This window comes from Mustela erminea, chromosome 1, assembly GCF_009829155.1.
Source record: "Mustela erminea isolate mMusErm1 chromosome 1, mMusErm1.Pri, whole genome shotgun sequence".
Classification (NCBI taxonomy): domain Eukaryota; kingdom Metazoa; phylum Chordata; class Mammalia; order Carnivora; family Mustelidae; genus Mustela; species Mustela erminea.
In genome coordinates, this window is record NC_045614.1 from 15,348,836 (window position 1) to 15,369,078 (window position 20,243).

Genomic DNA, 20,243 nt, shown 5'->3' on the forward strand with positions numbered 1-20,243 from the left:
GGGGACACAGGGTTTAAACCTGGGGACTCTGCAGAAGTTGCCAGGTGGGCTGGCCCCGCAACCCCGCACCCTGGGCACATCAGTGAGTGGGGGACCTAAAGAGCAGAGCATGGGACGGAGGGGCGCCAGAGGCGAGGCCCCTTGCTCTCAGGCCCGGACCCCATTTCAGGGGTCCCTGTCTGTCCAGACTTCGTTTCCCTCCATTCCCAAGGCAGCTCCACTCCTGGCACAAAAGGGTTAAGTCAGCCTGCGCCTGCCAGCCAATGGTCGCGCGCAGCGCCTTCGCGGCGCCGCCTGATTGGTGGATGCACGGGGTGGGCGGGGAGGAGGCCCCGTGCCCTGGGATGCTCTTAAAAGGCTGTGGCTGTGGCCACAGGGCTCCGCGCACCAGCTCACCTTGGCCATGAGCAGCGCGGCCCGCCCCGATCCAGCGGAGGCGCCCGAGGAGCGGCGTTTCCTCAGGTCAGCCAGGGATGGGGATGCCAAATACGGTGCATGGCAGGGATGCAGCCTGGAGCCAGGGGCATCATGGGCAGGGTATGGCTGGGAGGGGGGTCTCACGGGCTGGATGGATCAGAGGCAGGGGCATGGCCAGGAGGGGGCCTGGGGGTCTCCAAGGCCCACCCCTTGCGCTGGAGAGAGGAAGCCTCCAGCCCACTGCTGCCAACGCCTCCTAAGCTTGTTGCCAGGGCAACTGCATCTGCCTCAGGCTCACCCCTAAGTGAATCATTCAGCAGCACCGCTAGAAGCTCTCCCATCACCCCTCAACTCAGTCCAGGCCCACCGCCCCTTTCCATCCGTCCTGGGGACTCTGGAGCGCCCACCCTTCCTTCCCGAGCTGGGAAGAGCTGAGGTCTTAGCTCCTCAAACATTCACACCCCTCCTGGTGGCCCACCTGCTACTGTCTCCTGGACCAGAGAAGGAAACTGAGGCCTGGGGACGGAAACCACTGCCTGAGCCAAGGCTAGGGAGATTTTTGAACGCATGGGCCACTTAATCAGTAGTTTGCTTGGATGTGGGGTCTCTAGCTGGCAGCTGTGGCTGTGTCTCTCACCTCATCCTGAGTTATGTTGTGTCCTCCTTTAAAGCCCTGTGATCTGGGACCCCAAGCAGGGCTGTGGACCTCAGTGTAAACCACTGACAGCGCATTCATCTGACATCCCCTTGTCTGTCCTCCTGTGCCCACTCTCCACTCAGGCCCTCAGGGCAGATCTTATCCAGTGACTGGCTGATATCCAGATTGAGCCTGTAGACCCAGCACGTCCTAGACAGAAGGAAGCTGGACCTGTGATTTCACCTGGCATGGGGGATGGCGGTGCCAGTTGTGCAGGGTCTCAAAGGCCAACTGAGGAGTGTTGCGGCACTGTGGGGTGGGTAGGAGAGGAACGTGGAGGGCAAGGGGAGAGGAGACAGGTTAGAAACATAATGGGTGCGTAGGTGTAGTGAGGAATTTGAATATTCTCTGAATATTAGGGAGCCAAAAGCAGGTTTGAGGCAAGTGGTGATGTGATGGTGTTTAGGTTTTCAAAGCCCCCGTGGCTCTTGTATTGAGGAGTTCGGGGGCCGGGAGACTTCTGTAGGCAGCCAGGTGAGCAGTGGTGGTGGGCTGGTGGGCAGAGGCCTGAAGATGGAGAAGCAGATGGAGCCAAGAGAGCAGGGAGGGTCTGCCATGGGCAACCTGGCCCCAGGGCTTCACCTCCAAAAGAGCTCACTCCTGGAAGCATTTTGGGAGAACAGGCCCAGTTCCTTTGAAAGCAAGTCACCTTCTTTGTGCTCTGTGGGAAATCCTTACAGTTCCTTTCATCTGGGGACTGACATCAGGAGAATGAAGAGGCACTTCATAACCAAGCCCCCCCCCACTGGCCAGTCCCACAGTGGCCTTGCCCTGGCCCCCTCCCCAGACTTGCCCTAATTCCCACTCACACCCAACCCAGGGCTGCCAGCGTCCCCACCCCCAGGCTCCTCGCCTGGACCATCCTCCCCATTATCACTCTAATGACCAGTTAGGCAGGAAGATAATGTTCCAAGTGGTGGCCTGAGGCCAAAGCTTCGGGACAGAGGAATAAGAGGAATGGGTAGTGCTCCCACCATTCTCATCTTCCCTCACCTTCCTGTGGGGGCAGCAGGCAGAGCTGTCACGCACGAAGGTGGAGGAATGAGCCACATTTCCAAACACACCTTCTCCAATGTTCTTTCCTGGGAGCTGGGCCAGCCTGCTCTTCATCTGACCCACCATCCTTTCCCATAACTGGTCCTCCAACCTTATCTGAAGTCAGGTGGGGCTGAATCTGGCTCTGGTGGGCTGGGGTGACTCAGGGCTTGTGTCCTTCCTGTCCTAAGCCTCAATCCCCCACATGTGCACGGGCCCCCAAAGTGTCTTTCTGACCCAGTTTCTTAGTTTCCCTTGCTTGGCTTCAGCCACTCTGGCCTCACTTCTGTCCCTTCCATCTGCCAAGCTCATTCCCACTACAGGGCCTTGGCCCTCACTGTTCTTGCATGTGAGTTACCTCCCATAGTGCTCCAGGCCACCTCCTCCAGGAAGCCCACCCCGAGTCCCCCTCCTGCAGCAGTCTTCATTCCTTATCTTTGCCCTTCCCACTGCCTGGCCTGATCAGGCTGCAAAATTGGCGGGAATGTTGTGGTCTCCTGCTCACAGAATTGAAGGAACCTAAAGATTCATCCCAAGAAAACCTCTGCTATCTGTAGGTCTGCCTCTGCTTCTTTGCCCAGTACCCTGTATGGCTCTAGAAACAGACACCAAGGGTAGAAGTGTGCTTTCTCACTTGCTTCCTGCAGGACCCTGGGCAAGCCACTTGGCTTCTCTGAGTGGTTGAATATTTTCCAGGCCTATTACTGCTCTTGCTGCTACTACTACTACTACGGCCTGCTGGGCTAGGGGTAGATGCTCTTCCCCAGCAGGAAAGAGTCCCGCTACGGGAAGCTGGCATCAGGCCATAAACCCTGCCCAGCTCTCCCAACCCCTGATTCTGGAGTGAGGACCATTTCCACTCTTCAATGCCAGGTCTCTCTGCAGCCACTAAGTCCATGCCCTTTGGAAGACCCCTAAGCCAGGGCTAGCTTGGTCCTTGCTCTTGAAGAGTCCAACACTTGGCTGTCATTATCTTAAAATTCTTAAGTAATGGGATCCGTGTTTGCATTTTGAAACGGGCCTTGAAAATTATCTAGCCTACCTGGTCTTCACTTTTGCCAGAGAAAGCAAAATTCAGATGTGACAGATTCTAGTCACTTAGGGAGTTGATGGCAGATCTTCACCTCCAATGAGGAAGCCCCATCTCTCTGGCCACAGTTATTGAAGGGTCACCAATAGGTCTGATAGCTGGGGGCTCCCCATCCCCCCTCCCTAAGTGAGCCATCTAACTCCACCTCCCTCAGGCACCTCGTCCCCCAGCCCAGTCGGGCCCCTCCAGTATTCTGGAGTTTGCTTAGTGTTTTCCCCTGCATGAAACTCGTCCATCACCCTCATCAGCCTCTCCCTCCGCATTCCTCCTCTTGGGTTCTTCCCGCGGCGGGTGGGGGCGGGGGGAGGAAGGGTGGGGAATGGATGCGGGCGGGGGGCGCATCTGGGCGGAGCTCCAGTCTCCCGCTTTGGAGCTGTAGAACATGCGCCACCTCGCGTTCCTCGACCACCAGAGGGCGCCCGTACCTAGGGCTTCGGCTTAAACCTCCCGCGGATCCACTCTACCGCAAGCATGTCTAATGGGGAAACTGAGGTTGGAGGTGGCGCTAGGCCCTGGTTGGGAACGTTGGTGGAACGTTACTGGTTCCATCCAAGCCTCTCTGAGTCTTTCTCTCTCTGTGTCTTTGAGCGTCTCTCCCCACTCTGTCCCCCAGCACTGCGGAGGCGGCCGCCCTGGAGCGCGAGTTACTGGAGGATTACCGCTTTGGGCGGCAGCAGCTGGTGGAGTTGTGTGGCCATGCTAGTGCTGTGGCTGTGACCAAGGTATCTGACCCCTGATCCTTGACCTTGACCCCATCCAGATGGCCAGCTTCCCCTAGAGCCAAGGCCTAGCTAGCTGCATGACCCGGGTGGCCAGAATGGTTCGGGAAGCCCCTTTTTGTGTGGAGCTTCTCCAGGCCATCACTTAGATGGGGAAACTGAGGCCTGGAGAGACTCATTGCTGGTCTAGAAGGCAGGGGCCCAAGACCCCAGTGTCAGTGAGGGTCAGGGCAGAGGTAGGAGTCCCCAGAGACTCGGAGGCTGAGGCTACAGCAGGATACTCCTGGGTCCCTTTGTGCCCACCCGCCTCTGCCATCTCCTGGATCTCAGTAAGGGACACGTCGGTTCCTGCAGGTGGAGTGCTTCCAAATAACCCCACACTGCAGATGGGGAAACTGAGGTCCAGATGCAGGGAGTGGCCTGCAAAGGGTAGGTCCCAGGGGGTAAGTAAGCAGAGCTGTCTGGATCTGGGGCAAAGTCCCAGTTTTGAGGTCCCTCCAAAGGACACGACAGTAATAGGTGATGACGACGCTACCTTCCAGTGCTTTTGGCCACCGGTGTCAAACCGCAGTCCTGTTTCCTCCAAAACAAGCGAAATAAACTGACACCAGTTAATAAACCCAAATGCCTTAGAGAAGTGCCCGGTGTTTCGGGGCTCCAGTACGTAACCTTCCTCTTCCTCTGGGTCTTCCTCCCCTTCTTGTCACCACTGCTGACTTTGGTTAAACCCAATTTCTTTAGGTAGGCTCAGGTTTTCTGTTTTTGTTTTTGTTTTTAAACGTTACTTTTTCCAAATGAAACCTATCCTGGGCAAAGCTCCCGCAGGAGAAGGAAATGATGACAATCAAAGCCCCACCAGTAAACCCAGTGGGGTAAACTCTTGCCTGGTCCTTGCCGACCGAACGGTCGTTTGGTTTTGCCCTGAAAGCCCCAAGTCTGTCTAGAAGGCCCTCTGTCCCAGCCAGCCCAGACATTGTCGCCCTCCCCTGGCCTCTGGTCTCGGGCTCTGGGCCTGGCATGGTGGGGTCACAGCACCCTCGGGGTGGGTCAGGACCTCGCTGAGACCTTGGGGAGGAGAAAAAAAAAAAGGTGTACCTAGCCCTTTGTGTAGCTGGAGGTTAGAGTACGGCCAGGCCCCGGCGGCCCCTATCTCAGAGAGGCCCCCATGAGCCTGTCAGTGCCATGGTCATTCCTGTCTGATAGAGGCCAAAGGAGCCTGGGAGAGGACAGGGGGCTGAGGCCATGCAGAGAGGGCAGGGCTGAGACCGGAACACCGGTGCTCCGAACTCTTGCGTTAAAGAGACGGAGGCACAGGCCCACAGAGACGCAGAGAGTCTGAGAGATAGAGACAAAGAGACACAGAGACGCAGGCACCAAAAGACTACGGAGAGACAGATGGGGATAATAGACACAGTCAGAGATACGGAGAAAGGTGATGTGATGGCAGAGGCAGATGGAGAGAGGGCATCTTGGGTTGGAAAAGTAACCCCCCTTCCCCCCCAGCTTTGGGGCCTCCGGGAGGGGCTGAGGCCTGGAAACGTGGGCGGGGGAGGGGCAGCCACTGCGGTGGAAAAAGGTGGAAGAATGTCTGCAACTCAGGCCGAGGATAAACAAACCGCACTCCGGGCGCCCGGCGGTGGCAGAAGGCACGTTTTCCTGCTCCAGCTTGGCAGAGCCTGAAGCAGGGACTCTGCATCTCCAAGGAGGAGCCCGAGGTCTCCAGAGGCCATGCCCTTTGCCCACAGTGCCTCTTCTCTACGCCCATGCCCCTCCCTTCTGCTACTCCAGGCCTCAGTTTCCCCACCGAAACAAGGAGGAATTCCAGACATCATGCCTTTGCCTTTGCTGTGCCCCCTGCCAGGTGTTCCCCTTGCCTACTCTCTCCCGGAAGCAGAGGACAGTGCTGGTCGTGTGTGGCCCGGAGCAGAACGGGGCGGTGGGGCTGGTCTGTGCGCGGCACCTGCGGATGTTTGTGAGTAGCTAGGACGCCCTCGGTCTCCCAGGGTCACCCCCTCAACCCTGTCCTGGCAGAAATTGCCTCCTTCTCTTGACAGTGTCTCTGGGGGACACTGAGGCTGGAGAGGTGACAGAATAAGCCCAGTGCTTGCCCCAGGCAGGGTCTTCTGCCTGGTATCCAGGTCTGGGGGCTAAGGCCCAGCAGGAAGCCTGGAAGGGCCCCCAGCGCTGACTCCTTTCTGTGGCCCCCACGCCCCCCCCCCCAAACCAGGAGTACGAACCGACCATCTTCTACCCTACACGGTCACTGGATGGGCTGCACCAGGACCTGACCACTCAGTGTGAGAAGATGGACATCCCCTTTCTGTCCTATTTGCCCACGGAGGTCAGCGCTTGGTGGCAAATGATGGGGGGAAGGAGGGGATGGTGCCCAAAGGCTGCCCCCTAACCCTGCCTGCTCTCTCAGGTCCAGCTCATCAACGATGCCTACGGGCTGGTGGTGGACGCCGTGCTGGGCCCTGGCGTGCAGCCAGGAGAGATCGGGGGCCCCTGCACACGGGCGCTGGCCACACTCAAGCTGCTGTCCATCCCCCTTGTGAGCCTGGACATTCCCTCAGGCATGCCAGGCAGGAAGAGGGGGTCTGTGGGGGGGTTGGGTGGGGGCCCTCTGCACCCCAGCTTCTGGTGGCCCCAGCCTGTCTCTGAGCCTCAGTTTCCCTTGCATGGATGGCACCTGCACTCTGGGTGAGGGTCACGCCCATCCCTCAGATAGGGAAGACCGAGGCTGCTGCCCAGGTAATCCCCTGTCCCACCCCCCCCCCCAGCCCAGCATGCCCGCTGCCCATCCTGGCCCAGTTGCCTGGGCAGACGTGAGCTCACTCGGCAAAGGCCTCGCCCATCCTGGCCGCCGCCCCACGCCTGTTGGAGCCATTAGGCGACGGGCAGACGGAACAAACAGTTGCTGGCCAGCCGGACCCTCCACGGGGCTGGCCACACTCAGGGGATGTCCCCCAGCTTGCAAGACCTCAGGGCCATCCCATCAGGGTGCCACAGAGTGGGGGCTTAGCTACAAAGAGATGGGCTGTCTGGTCTGAGGGTGGAGACGAGGGTCACAGAAGGAAGAATTAAAGTCAGAGGGAGGAGGCTCCAGACTCTGATCACAAGCAGAGCAGAAGGCAAGGCCCCTAGTCTGAAGGAAGAGGCTCATCTGAGAGGCAGTAGAGGCTGGGGCCCAGTGAAGGAGGAGGTGGGGTCCTGTCAAAAGGCAAGAGCGAGTCTGAGGGTGAAGACAGAGGTGTCAGAGGGAAGAGTCTCTAGTCAGAAGGATGATGAACACTCGGGCCACATTCTGTCAGAGACAAGGACCAGGAGTAAGGGGACAGATCTTACGGGGGAGGCCTGCCTAAGGATGGAGGCAAGTCTGTCCTCTGCCTGGAGAATGGGGATCTGTTAGAGGGGGAAGGCTGGCGAGGAAGCCCCAAAGGAAAGAGCCTCTAGCCTAAGTGGGGAAGCTCAAGACTGATAGGGGGGAATGGGGACAGATGCTGGGTCAGAAGGCAGAGGCATGGGTCTGACCGGGAAAGGGCGGCAAGTGGAAATGATGGTCTCTAAAGGCAGAGGCTGAGTCAGATAGAGAAGAACAAGTTAGCAGCACGAGGGGAGAAAGGGCAGAAAAGTATGAGGGCAGACGATCTGGTCGGAGGAGGAGGGAAACATCTCCCAGGAGAGGGAGACCTTGGTCTGAGGGCGGAGGCCCAGTTCTGTGGGGAGGCAGGTCTGACCAAGGCGCACGTGTCAGAGAGCAGAGGCTGGGTCTGACGGGGAAGGAGAAGTGGGTGGCGAGCAGGCCAGTCCGCAGGCGAGCAGCCCTCCCAGCGCCCGATGCCCTCCCCTCCCGCCCGTCTTCCCTCAGGCTGGGACGCGGAGACCGGCGGCGGCGACAGCGAGGATGGGCTCCGGCCCGACGTGCTGGTATCACTCGCCGCGCCCAAGCCCTGCGCCGGCCGCTTCTCCGGCCGCCACCACTTCGTGGCCGGCAGGTTCGTGCCCGACGACGTGCGCCGAAAGTTCGCTCTGCGCCTGCCGGGATACACGGGCACCGACTGCGTCGCGGCGCTGTGACCGCGCCCGCACCCTGGCGGCTTGGACCCGCGCCAATAAACAGACGTCCCACTACCGCCTCGCCTCCTCCTCTGTGCGCCGCGTTCGCCGCCCGGGGGGCAGCCTCGGGAAGGGAACTGCCCCCGTCCCGCAGAGCGCAGGCCGGAGGGCGGAGGGTCGTCGTCGAGGGGGACTTCCCCGTTGGCCGAGAAAACTAAAGCCAGAAGAGTAGAGAGTAGATTCAGGGTGGGACTTCCAGCCCGCTCGGGGTGGCCTGAAGCCAACGGGGTTGAAGTTAGACCCGATGGAGGATTTCTCGCCGCCTAAAGGGCTGCCTAAAGCGTGAGTGTTTGGGCAGCTTCAGGCTCGAGTCCAGGAGAGGCACGTCCCACAGGCAGCTTGGGACCCAAGGTGGAGAAGGGAGTGGGTTGAGGGAGGGACTTCCAGCTGGCGACGGGGGACGGGGGGGGGGGGATGCAGGCCAGCCTGAGGGCGGAGGCACAGCCGGACGCACCGAAGGGGGCGACCCGGAGAGGTTGCTAGCGCACCGAAGTCACCCGGGGCCAGGGAGCTTGGCTCGGGCGGGGCGGGGCCTGGACGGGGCGTGGCCTGCGGTCCCCTCCCGCCCCCACCTTCAGCCGGAGTGGCCGCCCGACCCGCGGGAGTCAGAACCGCGCGCGCCGCGGAGCCCGGACCCTCCCTCGGACGCTCGGACCCGGCCATGGCATCACTGCCGCCACTACTCTGCCTCTTTGTCGCCGCCGCGCACCTGGCGGGGGCCCGAGGTGAGGCGCCCCCTGACCCCAGCCCAGACCCCTAGGCGCCCTGGCAGCCCGCCTGGCTTGCAGCCGCTTCCGGAGAGAGAACCGGGGGATCCGCTCGCATCCGCAGGCCCGGGTCCCCCTGGAGTGAGGGGGCATCGGGGAGATGGTCCCTTGGGGAGGGAAGGAAACCTCTCTGTTCTTTTCCCTCCTCAAAGAGAAGTAGGGGCACTTGGAATATGGATATGAACCTTAGGTTCCCCTGGGTTCCCCGGGGACCCCAGGGGGCCTGTCTCAGCTCTAGCATTCGGATTCTGAAGCACCGGATACCGGCCCAGGATTAAGGGGCCTGAACCGTCCCCTCTCACATAACTCCTCTCCTCCTACACACACACACACACACACACACACACACACACACACCCCATTCAGAAAAACTCCCATCTCTGGAACACCCAGTGGAGAGGGCACTGGATCCATTTCTCAGATGAGGAGACTGAGACACAGGGAAAGGACTTGTCTGAGGTCATCGTCCAGCCGGGCTATCTTAGATAACTCAAGGTCAGAGACGCCAGGTTGGATTCCAAAGACTTCCCAATGCCAGCTGGGGCCCCAAGTGAAGGGATGGAAGCTACACGGAAGGAGGGACTTCCAGCCAGCAAATGGATGAAGGGGAATGAAGAGTCAACACCAATTGAGCTCATAGCCACCGAGCACACTCAGGGAGAACTGGGTCTGGGGAGCAGAGCAGATGCACAGATTTCCCCAGTCCATGGCATCTGGGCCAGGGCAGAGACAGGGATGGGGCTGCAGAAGATTGGGGGTAGGGGTCACAGGGAGGCTTCACCGAAGGGGGGGGGAGGTCCTGCATTCCTTGGGGTCAGCCAGAGTTAGCTTCTGGCTTCTCGGAGCCTCAGTTTTCTTCCCTGTGAAATGGGGATGATCATGAGAGCACCTTGCACAGGAGCAGCTCACAGAAGTCTCCATCAGCATGCTTCCTTCCCCCCTCACACTCCTCACCCTATCCACAGTCACCAGCCCCCCTGAGGAGCCCACAGCAACTGCCTGGGGCTTTGAAGGTCCATCATTGCGCCCTGGACAGTCCTCACCAGCCTTGGAGGACTGGGAAGGTGAGTCATCCTGGATCCAAGTCCTGACTCTGCTGTGGACTTACTGTGCGAGCTCTGGCTGGTGGGGTCATGTGAGGACAGGACACAAGAGGTAGAAGGGCCCCGTACCATCCTGGTCCCTGGACATGGTGGTCCCTGGCATAGGTGTCCCCAGAGGTCTAAATTTTGGAAGCAGAGGGGTGAGAATTCAGGCTGTTTGTCAAGGAGGAAACCAATGGAGGGTGTGTGTGTGTGGGGGGGTGCCTCCTCCCCACTACTGGAAGCAGCATGCAGGATGCTTCCAGTCGATTCCAGACCTCTAGTTCTGGAACCTGGGTCTCTAGTTTCCTAGCGGGGAAATTCACTCTCAATTCAGGAAAGGAGTGAGCACCCCCTAGTGGTGGTGGTGGTGGGGAGGTTTGATAGAAGCGGAATCTGAGCTCTGGGAAGCCAGGCCCTTCCCACCTGTGGCTTCTGTGAAACAGAGGTTGCCGGGTGGGTTTCCTCGGCAGTGAACAAGGGCCCAGCTGGCTCTAACCTGGAGTGGCCAGGCGATGAAAAGCTACAGCTAGGGCTGGTCTCAGGCCCAACTCCTCCTGCTGCCCTTGTACCTCCTCACACCTCAAGGGTTCTGAATTCTGAGATGGGGGCAGGCTCAATTCTAAGGTTGGGGACTGGTGAGACAGTGGCAAGATGTCAGCCTGCACCGACAGGCAAGCTCAAGAATTGGGCAGCAGAAGTGGGGCTGGTGCTAGGGGAGGCCAAACCCCCACTCCCGCCCCCCCCCCGGGATCCCTTTATAGCTCCTTCTGCCCGAGTGCCCTGGATCTGGGCGGGGTCATGGGCGGGCTGCGTCAGCCCGTGCGCATTGGATGTGGGGTGACCATTTCAGACAGCAGGGTAAGGCCCTTACCTCGGAGATGAGGGTGGGTAGGCAGCTTCCCGGGCCCCTGCATGCACTGATGGGGCCCGACAGGCTGCGGCCCGGGTCCCAGCGCATGCGGTTCCCGCAGAGGCCAGCGAGTGGACGTCCTGGTTCAACGTGGACCACCCCGGCGGCGATGGCGACTTCGAGAGCCTGGCTGCCATCCGCTTCTATTACGGACCAGCGCGCGTGTGCCCACGGCCGCTGGCGCTAGAGGCGCGCACCACGGACTGGGCCCTGCCATCCACTGTCGGCGAGCGCGTGCACTTGAACCCCACGCGAGGTTTTTGGTGCCTCAACCGCGAGCAGCCCCGCGGCCGCCGCTGCTCCAACTACCATGTGCGCTTCCGCTGCCCTCTCGGTGAGGGCGGGGTCTGGGGGCGGGGCCTGCGAGGGGATGGGCGGGGCTAGGGAGAGGGCAGGCTCGCGATCAGTCATGCTGAGGAGAGAGTGGGGATTGGCCGGGATAGATCATAGGTGGGTGGAGCCTGAATGGATGGTACTGGAGGAAGGGGCAGGGCTGTGGGGGGGTGGGCGTGGTTAGGAAGAGGCCTCAGGAGCCGGCAAAATCAGATAGGGGCGGGACTTTCGAAGGGAGGAGCTGCCAATAGGGGCCCAGGTGGGGCACAGGAGGGAGCCCCCAGGAGCCCATCTCCCTCCTGCTGCCCTCATTGGTCATCTGTCACTCCGTTCTGTGGGGGCGTGTTTTGACCCCAACTATGTGAGGGATGCAGGGAGAACAGCAGGGCTAACTTCGGGGAGCTCATCTGGGCTGGGGTTGGGGGAAGTGGGGCGGTGCCTCAACTGCGCCTTCAACAGGTGCGCCTGGGGAACAACTGATGGGGGCAGTGGGCAGGGCCTCTGTCTGGGGTATACCCACCCTCGGATAAACATGCTGGGGGCACCCTCCAGTCCCACATTGCTACCAGATTTCCAAAGAGGCGCAGTCCCTGGGGTGGGCGGCCTCCTCACCTTCCCCCCTCTTCGCCCTTACCGCAGAGGCCACGTGGGGCGCGTGGGGCCCGTGGGGTCCCTGTTCAGGGAGCTGCGGGCCGGGGCGTCGCTTGCGCCGCCGTCGCTGCCCAAGCCCGGCTGGGGATGCTTGTCCGGGGCGTCCCGTGGAGGCTCAGAAGTGTGTAAGGCCTACATGTCCAGGTAGGAGGGATGGGGCCTGGAAGGAAGTGTTGAGTTAGAGGCGGGGGCGGGATGCGGCCAGTTTTGAAGGGTACTTGGGGGGCAGAAGCAGGTTGGGATGGAGCCTGATGGGGCAGAGGGGTGGAAGGGAAGAGGTGGGTCCTGCAGGGCCAGAACTTGGACCACATGGAGACTGGCCCTTCTTTCCCTTCTGGGGCCCCGAGGAGCATTGGTGAATGTGTACATCTGGATGGGTGGACGCCTTGAGGGTCGCGTCCAGGCGTGTGTGGATCCAGTGGGCATTACCTTGGGTGCACCACTGAGTGTCTCTGTATGGCCTCATGGACGGGGACACACACAGAAGATGGCTCACGGATTCGGGGTACACACGGGTAGCATTCACAGCCCCCACCAGCCCCGACACCCACGCGGACACGCGTTCACACCCTGGCAGACACCATGCCCAAGCCCTCCCAGGGCCAGACACCAGACCAGCCAGGAGGCGACTGGAAATTCCGATCCGCCTGGGCTCCACAAACACGGTCTGGAGACTGCACCCGCAGAGCCCATGGCAGGGTGGGGGAGCACGGTGGCCAATGGGGTAGTGGGGTCCCCACCCTACCCCGCCTGGCTCTGCCCTCCTGACGCCTCTGCCCTGAAGTTTCCAGCGGAATTTTCCATTTTATGGAGAAACCACAGGATTGGGAGGGGAGGGAGATGTTCTGAGCCCAAGACCCAACCCCTAAACGGGCCCCCAGCCCCTGCTAGACATTTTCTTTCCTGCTGGAAGGAGCCTCTCTGTCTTGTGAGAGTCACCTCTCCTGTCCCCTCCTCCAGGGCATTTTCCCTATTCCTCAGACCACAGGTCCCTCCCTCTGCCCCAGTTCTGACTACTCAACCACATATCCCCACTCACACTAAGGGTTGTTCCAAGCAGGGCCATGCTGAGGCCTCTGAGGGGCACAAAGGGGAGTGTCTTGGCATCTTCGCTGAGTGACTGAGTGGAAGGCCTGCCCCAGGAGGGATTGAAGAAGCTCCCCTGTCCCTCTGCTTCCCTGTGTCCCCCAGGGTGCAGCTCCAAGACGTGCAGGTGCCCTGAGCACATCCTTCTGGGCTCGGTGGTCACCCCATCTGGGCGTCCGCTGCCAGGAGCCAGGGTCTCCCTGAGAGACTGGCCTGGCACTATGGCCATCACTGATGCCCATGGAACCTTCCGGATGCCTGGAGTCTGTGCCAGTAGCCGGGCCAACGTCAGTGCCCAGATGGATGGCTTCTCTGCAGGCCTGGGCCAGGCCCAGGCCAATGGCTCCATCTCTGCTGTGGTCACTGTTGTCCTTAATAAGTTGGGTAAGTGCCTCCTGGCAAGGAGGGTGAGGGGGTTTCTGAGAAGCTAAGAAGGAAATTCTGGATGTCGCCACGTACTTTGGAGGATGCGATGCAGCATGAGGTCACTGGGGAAGAAATAAGATGTGACATGGACATTGGAGAAGGCATAACACTAAATATGGTGTCACGGAGGGAGTGAATAAAATGTGAGACATTGAAGAAGGTACGAGGTGAGACAGGAAAGCAAATGCTTTCCTTTGCAGAGGAAAGCATTAAGATGGGGGCAGTCAGATTAGTTGGCTCAGTCAATTAAGTGACTCTTGATTTTGGCTCAGGCCATGTTCTCAGAGTCATGAGATCAAACCCCGAGCTGGGCTCCATAGGGAACATGAAGCCTGCTTATGATGCTCTCTCTCCTCCTTCTGTTCCTCCCTGCTCATACATTCTCTTTCTCTAAAAAAAAAAAAAAAAAAAATAACTAAAAAAAAAAAAAAGAAAAGAAAAAAAAAGAAAAGAAGAAATGGGGCATTATTTTGGGGCACCTGGCTGGCTCAGTGGGCAGAGCATGTGATTCTTGATCTCAGGGTCATGATTTCCAGCCCATGTTGGGCACGGAGCATACTTAAAATTTATAAAAAAGATGGGGCGCCATTTTGAGCAGCCTTGAGATGAAATTGAATGAGGAGGTCATTGGAAGAGGCACAGGTGAAACAGGGCATCCCTGGAAGGGAAAGGATGGGGCCCTGCCATTGGGAAGGGTTATTGGGAGAAGTTGGGATGGGGCAGGGCCCTGACCTTTGCCACCTTTGCCCCCAGAGAAGCCCTACCTAGTGAAGCACCCCGAGTCCCGAGTGCGAGAGGCGGGACAGAATGTAACCTTCTGCTGCAAGGCTTCAGGCATCCCCCTGCCCAAGAAGTACTCCTGGTGAGTGCCCTGCCCCATGCCCAAGGGCCTTGCACCCAGCATTGTGGTTCCACTGGGTTTCCCCTGATAATGTGGTGCCTCAGAGACTGGGAGGTGGCTGCTCTGCAACCTTCCTGGGCTGTGTGTGGGGCTGCAGACAGGTGCAGCCCCTTCCCTACGCCAAGGGCCTCCATGGTATTGCCCATCTGCCATCCAGGTTCCACAACGGGACCCTGCTGGACAGGCGAGAACACAGGTACGGGGCCCATCTGGAGCTGCGGGGGCTGCGGCCAGAACAGGCAGGCACCTACCACTGCAAAGCATGGAATGACGCAGGGGCTGTGCGCTCGGGCACTGCCCGCCTCACTGTGCTTGGTGAGCACCCTTGGCCCCCCAACCTTGAGTGTGCTCTGAAACTGAACTGAGACCTAACACCAGCCAAAGTCAACCCCAAACGGAGCCCCAACTTTAGGCGGCTCTCTTTCCATGCCGTCTGATCCCAGGCCCCCACTGAACCCCTGGGTTGAGTCCTGACCCCAGTCCAGGCCCCCAAACTTCGACTCAAATGGAAACCTCCCTCTACCTCTGATCTGATTGATTTCTCACTCTGCAGCCCCGGGCCAGCCAGCCTGTAATCCCCAGCCCCAAGAGCACCTGATCAAGCTCCCAGATGACTGTGGTCAGTCTGGCAGTGGCCCCACCTACTTGGATGTGGGGCTCTGCCCCGACACCGCATGCCCCAGCCCGGCAGGCTCCAGCCCCCGGTGTGGGGACACAGGCTCCCGCTGCTGCTCTGTTCGCCGCCTGGAGAGCAGGGAAATCCACTGCTCCAACTATGTCCTCCCGGTCAAGGTGGTGGCTGAGTGTGGCTGCCAGAAATGTCTGCCCCCTCGGGGACTGGTACGGGGACGTGTGCTGGCTTCAGACTCAGGGGAACCCCTGAGCTTCGCCCAGATCCTGCTAGGCCAGGAGCCCATAGGATTCACCTCCTACCAGGGTGACTTCACCCTGGAGGTGCCTCCCTCCACACAGCGGCTGGTGGTAACTTTCGTGGACCCCAGTGGAGAGTTCATGGACACTGTCAGGGTCCTGCCTTTCGACCCTCGAGGGGGCGGCGTGTACCATGACGTCAAGGCCATGCGGAAGAAAGCCCCCATCATCTTAGATGCCAGCGAGAGCAACACAATCCCTCTTGGGGAGCTGGAAGACGAGGCCCCACTGGGCGAGCTGGTCCTTCCCGCGGGAGCCTTCCGCAGAGCCGATGGCGAGCCCTACACGGGGGCTGTGGAGGCCCGGGTGACGTTCGTGGACCCCCGAGATCTCACGTCGGCGGCCGCCGCCCCCAGCGACCTGCGCTTTGCGGACAGTGACGGTGAGCTGGCCCCGTTGCGCACCTATGGCATGTTCTCGGTGGACCTCCGCGCCGCCGGCTCCGCGGAGCAGCTGCAGGCGGGGCCCGTGGCGGTGCGCGTGAACGCCGGCCAGATCCGCATGGCGGGCCACGCGGAGGCCCTCAAGCTGTGGTCGCTGAACCCTGACACAGGCCTGTGGGAGGAGGAGAGCGGCTTCCAGCGGGAGGGGTCGGCAGCCCCTCGGGTCCGCCGGGAGGAGCGGGTCTTCCTGGTGGGCAACGTGGAGATCCGCGAGCGGCGTCTGTTCAACTTGGACGTCCCCGAGCGCCGCCGCTGCTTCGTGAAGGTGCGCGCCTACGCCAACGACAAGTTCACCCCCAGCGAGCAGGTGGAGGGCGTGGTGGTCACGCTGGTCAACCTGGAGCCCGCCCCTGGCTACTCGGCCAACCCCCGTGCCTGGGGCCGCTTCGACAGCGCGGTCACCGGCCCCAATGGCGCCTGCCTCCCCGCCTTCTGCGACGAGGACCGGCCCGACGCCTACACGGCGCTGGTCACGGCCACGCTGGGCGGTGAGGAGCTGGAGCCCGCCCCCTCCCGGCCCCGCCCGCTCGCGGCCACCGTGGGCGTGGCCCAGCCCTACCTGGACAGGCTGGGGTACAGGCGCACGGACCACGACGACCCGGCGCTCAAACGCAACGGCTTCCGCATCAACCTGGCGAAACCCAGGCCGGGCGACCCCGCCGAGGCCAATGGCCCGGTGTACCCGTGGCGCAGCCTGCGGGAATGCCAGGGCGCCCCGGTGACCGCCAGCCACTTCCGCTTCGCGCGCGTGGAGGCCGACAAATACGAGTACAACGTGGTCCCGTTTCGCGAGGGCGCGCCGGCCTCCTGGACTGGAGACCTCCTGGCCTGGTGGCCCAACCCCCAGGAATTCCGGGCCTGCTTCCTCAAAGTGAAGATCCAGGGTTCCCAGGAGTACATGGTCCGGGCGCACAACGCGGGGGGCAGCCACCCGCGAACCCAGGGTCAGCTCTACGGGCTCCGAGATGCCCGCAGTGTCCGAGACCCCCAGCGCCCCGGCACATCCGCCGCCTGCGTGGAGTTCAAGTGCAGCGGGATGCTCTTCGACCAGCGTCAGGTGGACAGGACGCTGGTGACCATAATGCCCCAGGGCAGCTGCCGTCGTGTGGCCGTCAACGGGCTCCTGAGGGATTACTTGGCCCGGCACCCCCCACCCGCCCCAGCTGACGACCCAGCGGCCTTCAGCATGCTGGCCCCACTGGACCCTCTGGGTCACAACTACGGTGTCTACACGGTCACTGACCAGAGCCCAAGGCTGGCCAAGGAGATCGCCATCGGCCGCTGCTTTGATGGCTCCTCTGACGGCTTCTCTCGGGAGATGAAGGCCGACGCTGGCACAGCAGTCACCTTCCAGTGTCGGGAGCCACCAGCCGGCCGGCCTAGCCTCTTCCAGAGGCTGCTGGAGGCCCCGGCAACAGCGCTTGGGGACATCCGCAGGGAGATGGGCCAGGCGGCCCGGGCACAGGCTCAAACCACAGGTCGCCTCCGTACCCGCCGGGGCAGGGCCCGGGAGTGACCTGGGCTCCCGGCCTCACTCCTCTGCCTTGCCCCGGACTCCTCTGTACCTGGGAAGTCTCAGCCCCCTTCCCCAGATGCTCCCTTCCCCCAGGTTTCTGGGTGCCCCTCTCCTCCCCTGCCCAGAATTCAGAGTCAAGACCTAGGAGTGTCCAATGGTGGAAATACCAGGCAGGGGACTCTTGCTGTGTGACACAGAATGGCGTTCTTCCTGATGGTGGGAGCCAGCATCCTGGGAGACCATCAGGCATCTGACTGAGGCCCTGGGGGATTTGCTCCCAGCTTGCAAGCTGGCTCTGATTTTATGTATGTTTTGACCTTGATTTCAGATATTTTGCCCCTTGAGATTTCCGACTGTCGCCTGAAGCGCCCTCTCCATGTCGTTGAGCTGGGTGCTATGTTGGGTCCTCTGCCCCAAGCTTTGTTCTAGGAGTTATTTATTGAAACGAAGCCCTTGGGGCTGGTCAAGGGGTTTGGGGTGGGGGGGCGGTGTCCTGGCCCAGTGAACGTCAGGCAGGGGCTTCTTGGTTCCCGGGGCTGAGGGGCACAATTCTCACAGGTTTGGTGCTTGGAGACCCCCCCACCCCCAGGGGGGTTGGGGCAGGGAATCAATTAAAGATGCTTCATTTTCAACTCATGGTGTTGGTCTTGGGGCGTGAAGATGGAGACTGGGGCTGCTGGCCCCAGACCTTGGCAAGCAGACACTGGGACATGAGTGTGCGAGCTGCTCAGAGGACTTGGCGAGGTCCCAGATGGGCCTCAGGCCAGCCTGTGGGTCTTGGCTGAGGCACGCAGAAGTGTGTCTGTGACACGTGTGTGCAGAGCCGCCTCGTGGGCAGCCCGAGTCTGTGCGGCCCTGACCGCTGACCACGGTAGCAGCTGCCGCCTTGGCCTTCTCTTCTGAGCCTGGCTGTGGCCGGCGGCTCCCATCTGGCCCCACGCCCGAGGGCAGCAATGGGCAGGGAGGGGGCCCTGGCAGGGGCGCAGGCCTTCAGGCGGCAGGAGCCGAGGCTGCTCTGGACTTCTCAGCCAGGGCCACGCTGCCCCGTCATCCGCCCCACCCATTGAGGCCTGGCCATGCCTTGGCCACATGGTGACCAGGCTGCCCAAGGCCATGGCCCCAGGCCCTCTCCTCTGCAGGACTGGGGCTGGAGGTGGCAGGATGCTGTGACTGGCTCTCGGTGTCCACCAGCCCTCCTGGCACCCCATGGTGCAGGCGCTGTTCTGACATCTCCACTTTCCAAACAGAGAAACTGAGTCCCCAAAAGGAGAGGCAAAGTGCTGCCAGCGCTCTGGGGTGAATCCTGGCAGGAATAGTGCTGCCTGGATGGCCCAGCGGCTGCCCTCCAGCACACGCGTGAGACTCCCTTGGCCCCAGGAAGGCGTCAAAGCGGCTTGCTGGGGACCTGGGATGCAAGGCATTGTGCCTTGTTCATCGCCCCAGGGATGGGGTGACAGCAGGGAGTGAGGGTGCGGGGCTGTTCCCTTAACCCAGGGTATGCGCGCGCCCTCTGCACACCCACCTACCCATTTCCCCTTCCAGTGCCGGCCTGCCCGCTCCCCCACTTGCTGCCCCCACCCCTCCCGCCCACCCCACCATCTACCTGTCCAGCATTTGGAGATGTCAGCTCTGTGCCAACAGCCAGGGTCTGGAGAGGGCCTGGCCTCGGTAGGGAGATGGGCTCCCCCACAAACCCCAACACACACCTGTGGGGCCAGCACTCAGCCCACATGGTCCGCTGGCTCTTGTCCGTCCCGAAACCCCTCAGGCTGACCCCTCAGCCAATCTCCCCAGTCCTCATGCCTTTGTCCACGCCATCTCTTTCGTAGGAACAACCTTCCCCTGCCCAGGGGGTGGTCTTGGGGGTCCAGAGGGTGGGGGAGAATATGATGAAGCCAAGGACCTCAGCCCCAGTCTCTGAGGGTGGGCCTCAGGACTCTGCCGTCGTCGAGGTTTGGAAGGCTTCGTTGCCTATCCCCCAGCCTCTCCCTGGATGGGCTATGATGGACAGGAGTGGAGAGATGTCCCCTCGGGAGCCAGGGGGCATGTGCATTTACCCAGAATTCACTGTGTCTATGACGCTGGCTGACAGGGAGGCCCTGCCTCAGAGGCGCACGTCCTTGGCCAAGGTGACCTGGGCTCCGAGCTTACCTGCCCCAAAGCCCTGCCTCAGGCTGCCCGGTGGGGGTCTGAGGGACAAGCAAGTGCCGGGGGGCTCTCCCTGTAGCGGGCGGGTAAAGCTGGCTTCCAGGCCCAGAGTGATGAGGTGTCAGGCGTCACGGCCAAATACCTTTCACGGAGAGAGCGTCGAGGCTGTGGCTGCTGCCAGACCTCGGGCGGCTGGGGTGGGGGCAGGCAGCTGGCCTCCCTTCCCTGGGGTGGGGCAGGGGTGGATGGACGTCATCTCGAAGCCCCCTCCCCAGATGCCATGGCTGGGCCAGGAGGACGAGAGGCTTCCGGAGGGAAGTGGCCCAGGGAGGACATTCCAGGTGGAGGACACGGCCAAAGCCAATGCCTGGCACAGGGCAGGGACGGTAGCCCTGGCTCCTCCTATCCCTGCTGACATTTTTTAAAAGGACAGCCCTTAACTCCAATTTCCAGATGAGGAAACTGAGTCTCCAAGACAAAGAAGCTGTCAGCCTGAGCTGACAGCCCTGTGCCTCTTGCTGCCGCCTTGTGACCCCATTCGAGTGGAGCCAGGAGTTCCAGCCCCCTCCCTCCTGGAGTGCTGGCCGTCCGCCTCCTGGTAAATCCATTGCTCTCGCCCCACAAACCGAGGCTGCCAGATCACACCCCCTCAGGCTGGGGAAAGTGGGGGGCATGAGGCCACCCCCTAGAGACCCTGGCTCCAGCCACCCCTGGGGTCAGCTCAGGGCACGAGAAGGCCCTCAAACCCGCCCACAGCATTTTAGACTTTTATAATTTTAGAACCAGGGGTTCTTAAAATTCCTAGCACTGTGAGTGGGAGAAAAATCTTGGAACAATGCTTAAAACAAGAGAGTCGTAAAACCGCAGAATGCAAGAGGAGGAAGAGAATCATGAGCACACATTAAGCACTGACTGGATGCAAGCCCTCCCTGCTGCCCCACGGCCTGACTCACTTCAAGGGTATTTAATGTGC

The 20,243-nt window shown here is 61.0% G+C and overlaps 2 protein-coding genes across 5 annotated transcripts; both read left to right on the top strand.

Annotated features, from left to right (window-relative positions):
* The first annotated feature begins 29 nt into the window (after window positions 1-29).
* On the top strand, window positions 30-8,090 carry YJEFN3 (YjeF N-terminal domain containing 3). 3 transcript variants are annotated; one of them, XM_032316949.1, is made up of 6 exons: window positions 30-462; window positions 3,853-3,961; window positions 5,820-5,930; window positions 6,186-6,299; window positions 6,381-6,540; window positions 7,827-8,090. In XM_032316949.1, the coding sequence occupies exons 1-6, from the start codon at window positions 404-406 to the stop codon at window positions 8,033-8,035; spliced, it is 762 nt and encodes a 253-aa protein (XP_032172840.1). In that variant the 5' UTR covers window positions 30-403; the 3' UTR covers window positions 8,036-8,090. The 3 variants fall into 3 exon arrangements, with proteins under 3 accessions (XP_032172840.1, XP_032172848.1, XP_032172851.1); XM_032316957.1 differs by having other exon boundaries at window positions 6,381-6,531; XM_032316960.1 differs by lacking the exon at window positions 5,820-5,930.
* A 626-nt stretch (window positions 8,091-8,716) lies between these two features.
* CILP2 (cartilage intermediate layer protein 2) lies at window positions 8,717-17,738 on the top strand. 2 transcript variants are annotated; one of them, XM_032316879.1, is made up of 8 exons: window positions 8,717-8,799; window positions 9,807-9,905; window positions 10,898-11,170; window positions 11,809-11,964; window positions 13,012-13,290; window positions 14,086-14,194; window positions 14,391-14,548; window positions 14,787-17,738. In XM_032316879.1, the coding sequence occupies exons 1-8, from the start codon at window positions 8,736-8,738 to the stop codon at window positions 17,120-17,122; spliced, it is 3,474 nt and encodes a 1,157-aa protein (XP_032172770.1). In that variant the 5' UTR covers window positions 8,717-8,735; the 3' UTR covers window positions 17,123-17,738. The 2 variants fall into 2 exon arrangements, with proteins under 2 accessions (XP_032172770.1, XP_032172771.1); XM_032316880.1 differs by lacking the exon at window positions 11,809-11,964.
* Window positions 17,739-20,243: the final 2,505 nt, after the last annotated feature.